Genomic DNA, 7,998 nt, shown 5'->3' on the forward strand with positions numbered 1-7,998 from the left:
ACTGCAAAAAGGCGCATTTTTAATTTCAGAAACTGTTTTTTTTTTTACGAGAAACTGTTTTAATGAAGATAATCATTTTTTTCATTTTTCATTAAAAAATGATTTATTTATTTAACTTTTATGTTGGTGTATATTATATGTGTTTATTTTAATTTTCTTTTTATTTCTTAGTTCATGGGAAGAGTATGGTTCACACTCCACCATCGTAGGTGGCGGTAATGCACCTTTAACGATAGTTGCCACCCGCCATTAAACAAGAAGAAGAAGAAGACTGACGAACTTTTGCCGGGGGAACTTCGCCTCGCTGTTCGGTCCTCTGAAATGCAGATATTAAAGTCATAGCGGAGGTTTGCATTGATTAGCGTTAAGTATTCATAACTCTTGATAACATGGGTCCGAAGAACAGAGGAGCCAGGAAAAGGAAATGTGGGGAAACTTCTGCAGGAGAAAAGGAGGCTGCGGAGGAGGAGACAGCAGAGAGGAGGAGGAAGCACCGTGGGAATAAGAAATACATCGGAGCTCATGTTGGCATACAAGGTGAGGCCTTAATGCCATCTTGTTCAAGTCTGGGGTAATTATAACGCACACCTGCCCTGTTCTGCCCCCCCAGGTGGGATCTGGAAAGCAGTGGGGTCCTGCACGGAGATGGGCGGCAGCAGCTTCGCCCTGTTTCTGGGCTCCCAGCGGTCCTGGAAGAGGCCCGCCCTGGACCACGCAGCTGCAGCCAGGTTCCAGGAGCAGTGCGTCCTGCAGGACTACGAGCCAGCTCACATCCTGCCCCACGGGTCCTACCTGATGAACTGTGGATCTCCTAAAGAGGGTCAGCCTCTTTTCTCCCGTCCTGGTCTTGCATGCATTGTTTCCTCTTCTCCTCTGATAACCCCTCTGTGTTGTGGACCACGTTGCACCCAGACGTGTGTGAGAAGAGCCGGGCCATGCTGGTGGACGAGCTGAGCCGCTGCAGCCTCCTGGGCCTCCACCTCTACAACTTCCACCCCGGCTCCTCGCTGGGCTCCATCACCACCCAGCAGTGTGTGGAGAAGATCGCCGACGCCATCAACCACGCTCACCAGCAAACAGCCGTCGTGGTTACAGGTGGAGCAGGATGAAGCTGTACTGCAGTATTTAAATCTCAGCAGCCCAGTGCACACAGTTAATGTCACTACAGTCACACTTGCTGGGTTAATCCCTCTGCATGCAATTCACACAATTGGGCTTTAATTAGAATCTTGACCCGATTTAAGAGAATTAATGCTTTACCACCAAGTCAATTATGACTATGAGGAACCTTTCACCTGTCTCAGGTGTTGCAGCAGGGTGGAGGGTTTGTTGGAGATGAAGGGTCGGACTGATGGTTCCTTCTTTTCAGTGCTGGAGAACATGAGCGGTCAGGGCAGCACGGTTGGCGGGAAGTTCTCCGAGCTGAGGGGCATCATAGACCGGGTCAGGGACCAGACCAGGGTGGGGGTGTGTCTGGATACCTGCCACGCCTTCGCTGCAGGTGAGTGACACACAATCAACAGGAATCCGTTTGATAAGGTCATAGTTAGCTCCATAATCTCCTGGACATCCAAGCCGTGCGTTTGATTCTCGTGTTGCTAGGATACGACCTGGCGGCAGACGGAGGCGTGAAGGCCATGCTGGATGAGTTTGACCGGGAAGTGGGTCTCCACTATCTGAAGGCCATGCATCTCAATGACTCCAAAGGTATCACACACACATCAGATGGATGGATCACTGCGTCGGACAGACGTTGGGACTTTTCCTCTCCGTTTGTTTTCCAGGTAAACTCGGCTGCAACCTGGACCGCCATGAAGACGTGGGTAAAGGTCACATCGGGATCTCTGCTTTCAGAGACGTGGTCAACGAGCCGAGACTGGACGACATCCCTCTGATCCTGGAGACGCCTGGACGGTGATACATAACTCAGAGAAGAGACGATAGGAAACACATCTCCTTTATACACGGGAGAAGTATAAAGTATATATATGGAGAAGAGTGCACAGAATGTTTTCACTGAGTTATTAAATAAAACAAATAACTGATGATGTCAGCAGGTTTGTAACAGTCCCTTATGTCCCCCCCCAGGCCAGGGTTCGAGTATGCCGAGCAGATCGAACTCCTCTATTCCCTCTGTGAGAACAAACAGGGCCGTCACTGATCAATCACCAACACGTTGTTGTTCATTTGTTTGGTGATCACCAGTTAAATAAATGTTTTCATTCAGACTTGAGGAGTCTTCTTGTTCACCACTAGGGGGCAGCATCAACACACGGCACAGACCTGACCTTCAACCCAATGATGCAGCCGGAGAAAATATAATATAATATAAGAAACATCCGACATGCGCTGGCATTTTAAATTATGCTTATGTCGTCAAACAAAACATTCAGTTACCTTTTTAATGTCACCATGTTGAAGAAAATCTAGGTTCTATCATCACTTTAATAAACATCTCAAAGCAGTGGAATCTAATTTAGTATATTAAGTACAATTTTGAAGTACTTGAGTATTTCCATGAAGACTACTTAAGGCTACTCTGGTTAAGAATCTATTATGTATTGTACTTTTTAATCTATTTGTTTGAAAGCTTAAGTTAAGACTGATTTTTCATTACTTGCTGTCATTACATACAGTTTATAGATTAAGTGTTATTATAAATAATAATAATTATTATAAAGACCCCCTACAACACACACACACACCACTGTCACCCACAACAAACCCCACATTCCTCCTCTGAAGCGGTCCAGCTGTCTACCAACACTTTGGTGCAGCTGTTGACACCCTGGGGCGACACCCTGGGGCGACCCCCGGCCGATGCTCACGCCTATCTGCACCCCGTGGTGCACGTAAACATGCACGCACACACGCACACACACACACACACACACACACACACACACACACACACACACACACACACACACACACACACACACACACACACACACACACACACACGCACACACACCAGGAAACACACGGTTGTCCACCTGTGAATGCAGCTGAAGAGACACATGGCGTTCGGGGGTTGCAGGTTTGATTTTCAGGAGTCGTATTAACCTTTTGGAAGAAGAATTTAGAATTTTATACATATATTATTTATCTATTTATTCATTATTTATTATTATTATTATTATTATTATTATTTTCACTCTCCATTCTATCGCATTTATCTAATAGAATATAATATATAATAAAAATAAAGTTAGCTGTTTATGCTTTTTTCTGTAAATCTTCCTTGTAAAGTATATAGTTATGGCATATACAGCTGGAAAAGGAAAAGATAAATTGTATGTAAATGTATTTACTGTATGGTTGTTGAAAAGTTTAAAAAGAAAAGAAACCCAAACTTCTGGGAGGGTTCTACGTATTTGCATTCATGGCGTCCGGTTCAGGATCGCTGTGTTCCCGTCTTATCGGAGACTTTGACCTTAACGCTTGTTTACACGCAGCATTAGCAATCTACTGCTTCACACTTCATCAGGGTGGAGGGGGAGTGTGGTGGAGTGAGCTCCAGACAGCAGACGTCTTTCAGAGTGGCGTTCACAGAGACAGGAAGTGGAGGTGCCTGGCCCAAGAATGTCTCTGCTCCCAGGCCCCGCCCACAGGAAATGCCTGTCCGGCCTGTTTGAGTCTGAGCTCCAGCCTCCTGTTAGCGGAGCGTTGGCTTCTGACGGAGGAAAGGATGGATGGGAGTGAATAACGAGGAGGCCTGGTCCTGGTGTGGAGTTTAGATAAGCAGATGGTTTTCAGAGGTGTTCTGGTGATCTCAGGGGTCACGACCCCGGGAAGACGAAGACTAAACAGGGAACACGCATTCCTTAACTCCAAATTAATCATCTGTTGGAGGGAGGGGGGGCATGCACGGGGGAACACAGACGGGGAAATAAAAACCGCCTTAAATCCTTAATGATGTGAAGCTGCTTCTACTGTGTGCCCACCGCTCCTCCATCCTCCTCCCTCCTCCTCCATCCTCCTCCATCCTCCTCCATCCTCCTCCATCCTCCTCCCTCCTCCTCCTCCCTCCTCCTCCCTCCTCCTCCATCCTCCTCCCTCCTCCTCTCTCTGTCATTACTTTTGATTCTGTGAATATTTTTCCACTGCAGCCTTAAAAGCCACTGATCTAATTATATGCTTTGTGTAAACGCTTCCAGAGATCTTGGTTGGATGTCATGTTTGTTCTTGTGAAGCCGGCTGATGATCGAGGCGGGTTTCCATCACGGATAATCGCTGCTGTGGAAACGGACGTGAGCCTCCAGCCACAGAGGAATCTACCATGTTGTCGGGAGGGGGGGGTTGATGTCAGATTAGCATGGCCCGGTTACCGTGGCCTGGTTACTGTGGTTACCGTGGCCTGGACCACGACCCGGTTACCGTGGCCTGGTTACCGTGGCCCGGTTACCATGGCCCGGTTACCGTGGCCTGGTTACCGTGGCCCGGTTACCGTGGCCTGGTTACTGTGGTTACCGTGGCCCGGTTACCGTGGCCTGGATACCGTGGCCTGGATACCGTGGCCTGGTTACTGTGGCCCGGTTACCGTGGCCCGGTTACCGTGGCCCGGTTACTGTGGCCCGGTTACCGTGGCCTGGTTACTGTGGCCCGGTTACTGTGGCCCGGTTACCGTGGCCTGGTTACCGTGGCCCGGTTACCGTGGCCCGGTTACCGTGGCCTGGTTACTGTGGTTACCGTGGCCCGGTTACCGTGGCCTGGATACCGTGGCCTGGATACCGTGGCCTGGTTACTGTGGTTACCGTGGCCTGGATACCGTGGCCCGGTTACCGTGGCCCGGTTACTGTGGTTACCGTGGCCCGGTTACCGTGGCCTGGATACCGTGGCCCGGTTACTGTGGCCTGGTTACTGTGGCCTGGATACCGTGGCCCGGTTACTGTGGCCTGGATACCGTGGCCTGGTTACCGTGGCCTGGTAACCACGGCGATGACACAATTTACTCCCCCATGAGGCCGAGGAGGAGACTCATGGAGGTGTCTGACAGAGAATCCACACCAGGAGGTCAACAAGGAATGTTTACTTCCAAAAATACAACCCAATAAATAAAAAATAAATGGTCCTTTACATGTAGAGAGAGAGGTTAAAAAACTATACATCCGTCCACTAAAGAGAGAGGACGACGGAGAGGAGTAGATGTATGCGTGGCTCTTCTGTTCCAGGCTTCACTTACAGTTGGGAGCCAAACTTCATCTCTGAACCCACAGTTACATCTGCCAGCACTCCCAGATGAGATGACACACACACACACACACACACACACACACACACACACACACACACACACACACACACACACACACACACACACACACACACACACACACACACACACACACACACGTTGGCTTCTCCAAAGAATAAAAAACCCTACACACATGAAGTGAAGTGCTCCAGAGAAATCAGAGCCGGAGGTTCAGGGCGGAGTCCGTTTTGCCTTCTCAGCAAGTCTTTTTATTTTTGCACCTCGGCGGCGGCGGCGGCATCATAACTTACCTTCAGGATAATGCATTTCCTTCCCCGCTGTGAGAGGAGGAAGGCTGAGTGTTGTGTCAGACCCCTGCATGGCCGAGCCGTCTTCGTGAGAGAGAAGGAGTGACTATAAACCCAGAAAAAGAGACTTTACTGTGAAAACGTTGGAAAGCCACAAACAAATGTTGCACAAGGAATTGTTTCTCAGCCCTCAGTCACAGATATATCTGTATATGTATATAAATATATATCTAACATCACAGTCTATATAAGGAGACCCCGCTGTGGTTCTTCCTCTCATTCCTTCCATTTCTCCGTCTCCCCCCACTTCAATCCTCGCTTCCCGTTGGCTCGGCTGAGGAATGCTACCCAGTCGTGGCCGGGCATCGAGCCACGGGGAGACGGGCGATCGCTGCTGCAGAAGGAAAGAGATGGGGAGAAAATGGAGGAGGAGGAGAAGGAGTGGGGAAATCACAAATCTTAAAAATCTTCTTTCGAGTTGTAGTTTTTCACCAGCATTAAATAGTGACTTTAGTGTCTTTCAGCTGGTTGTTTTGGTTTCCTGGCCTCTCACCACTCTCATAAAAACGTGTTCTCTGCAGCACAGCTCTGATGAAGCTACTTCAGGACAACCAGCTGGTGGACATCTAGCAGCTAAAGAGCTCCAGAGTTTAGATGGTGGAGACCAAAACAGAGCAAAAACACATCCATCAGCTGCACACCAACACGACTCAGAGTGAACCGCTTGGTTTCTGTGTGAAGAAGGAACTGATACTAACATGTTGGCCATAATAATAATAATAATAATAATAATAATAATAATAATAAAATGTCTCGTCTACCTTGTTAGTTTTAAAACATGAGTCATCATCACTTTTTAGAAAACGGAAGTATCAAAACAACAAACACCCAGCATGTGACTAAATATCCCAGATTAAACCTGCTTCCTCATACTGACATAGAAACACACACACACACACACACTCACACACACACACACACACACACGCACACACACACACACACGCACACACACACACACACACACACACACACACACACACACACACACATACACACACACACACACACACACACACACACACACACACACACTCACACACACACACACACTCACACACACACACATGCACACACACACACACACACACACACACACACACACACACACACACTGTTATTTAGACGCCACTGAGACACATTGAGAACTGATTACAGTGAAATCAGTCCTCAGATCAGCATCCACACACACAGAGCGTGATTGGGTTCTTTTGTTCTCACTTTAAAAAAAGGCATCTGTGTGTGTGTGTGTGAGAGAGAGAGAGAGTGAAGCCAGCACACACAGGTTTGCCTTCCAGGTCAATCATCCATACGAAGAGAGCACAGGTCAGACATCGACATTCCTCACACACACACACACACACACACACACACACACACACACACACACACACACACACACACACACACACACACACACACACACACACACACACACACACACACACACAGCATTGGAAACAGCAAGGCTTTGCCACATACCTCGGTCTGTAAATAGCCTCCCTTCCTCTACATCCTTCCCTTCCTTTGACATTTTTGACAACCTGTGAATCCATACATCACTCGCCTCCCTCAGCTGACCCGAGAGGTGACGGGCCGCGGTGAGAACGCACTGGAGAACCGGGAGAACCTGCTGGAGAAGCATGCCTCATCCAAAATACAATTAAACTTATTTGGACTCTCTCATCGGGAGTCTCACAGTCCAAGTATCAAATCTGGTTTCCAAAGATCCCAGAGATCATAACAGGTAAGGTGAGGAGAGCAGAGGTCAACACGGTGCAGTCAGTGAGATCTCCTGGTGAGAGTGAGTGTGTGTGTGTGTGTGTGTGTGTGTGTTGGCTGGTTTTCCTGTTTGAGCCTCGCGTGGACATAAAGTGCCGTCTTACAATAGCCCATTGTCCCATCTCCCTCCACACTTCCTGTCAGCTCAGAATTCACGGAAATTAGCGCACAGAGCAAACAAACAGCGGCGGTGGCTGCAGCTCCCGCCGCCCTCGGCCCGCCGCCTTCGGCCCGCCGCCTTCGGCCCGCCGCCTTCGGCCCGCCGCCTTCGGCCCGCCGCCTTCGGCCCGCCGCCCTCGGCCCACCGCCTTCGGCCCGCCGCCCTCAGCCCACCGCCTTCGGTCCGCCGCCTTCGGCCCACCACCTTCGGTCCGCCGCCCTCGGCCCGCCGCCTTCGGCCCGCCGCCCTCAGCCCACCGCCTTCGGTCCGCCGCCTTCGGCCCACCGCCACACCAACCTCAGCCCATTGACCCCGGGCCACCGGCCTCAGCCCTCGGCCCGCCAGCCCACCGCCCGCCGCCCTCCGCCCACTACCCTCCACCCCACCGTCCTCTGCCTGCTGCCCACCGGCCCACCGCCCTCGGCCTGCTGCCCACCGGCCCACCGCCCTCGGCCTGCTACCCACCGGCCCACCACCCTCAGTCCGCTGAC

At 50.2% G+C, this 7,998-nt stretch overlaps 1 protein-coding gene across 1 annotated transcript; it reads left to right on the top strand.

Moving 5' to 3' along the window:
- Positions 1–38: 38 nt before the first annotated feature.
- On the top strand, positions 39–2,201 carry LOC311032874 (putative endonuclease 4). The gene is made up of 7 exons (XM_084039945.1): positions 39–537; positions 611–820; positions 913–1,095; positions 1,370–1,501; positions 1,603–1,707; positions 1,785–1,914; positions 2,089–2,201. Exons 1-7 carry the CDS (start codon positions 390–392, stop codon positions 2,159–2,161), a joined length of 981 nt encoding a protein of 326 aa, XP_083896071.1. The 5' UTR covers positions 39–389; the 3' UTR covers positions 2,162–2,201.
- Positions 2,202–7,998: the final 5,797 nt, after the last annotated feature.

Source organism: Eutrigla gurnardus (genome assembly GCF_963514095.1).
Source record: "Eutrigla gurnardus genome assembly, chromosome: 22".
Taxonomy (NCBI): domain Eukaryota; kingdom Metazoa; phylum Chordata; class Actinopteri; order Perciformes; family Triglidae; genus Eutrigla; species Eutrigla gurnardus.

Excerpts from the sequence above, each read along its gene's own strand:
- LOC311032874 (XM_084039945.1), top strand. The coding sequence starts at position 390 with ATGGGTCCGAAGAACAGAGGAGCCAGGAAAAGGAAATGTGGGGAAACT. Across the intron at positions 1,096-1,369 it reads AACAGCCGTCGTGGTTACAG|TGCTGGAGAACATGAGCGGT; the intron begins GTGGAGCAGGAT and ends CCTTCTTTTCAG. Across the intron at positions 1,915-2,088 it reads ATCCTGGAGACGCCTGGACG|GCCAGGGTTCGAGTATGCCG; the intron begins GTGATACATAAC and ends GTCCCCCCCCAG.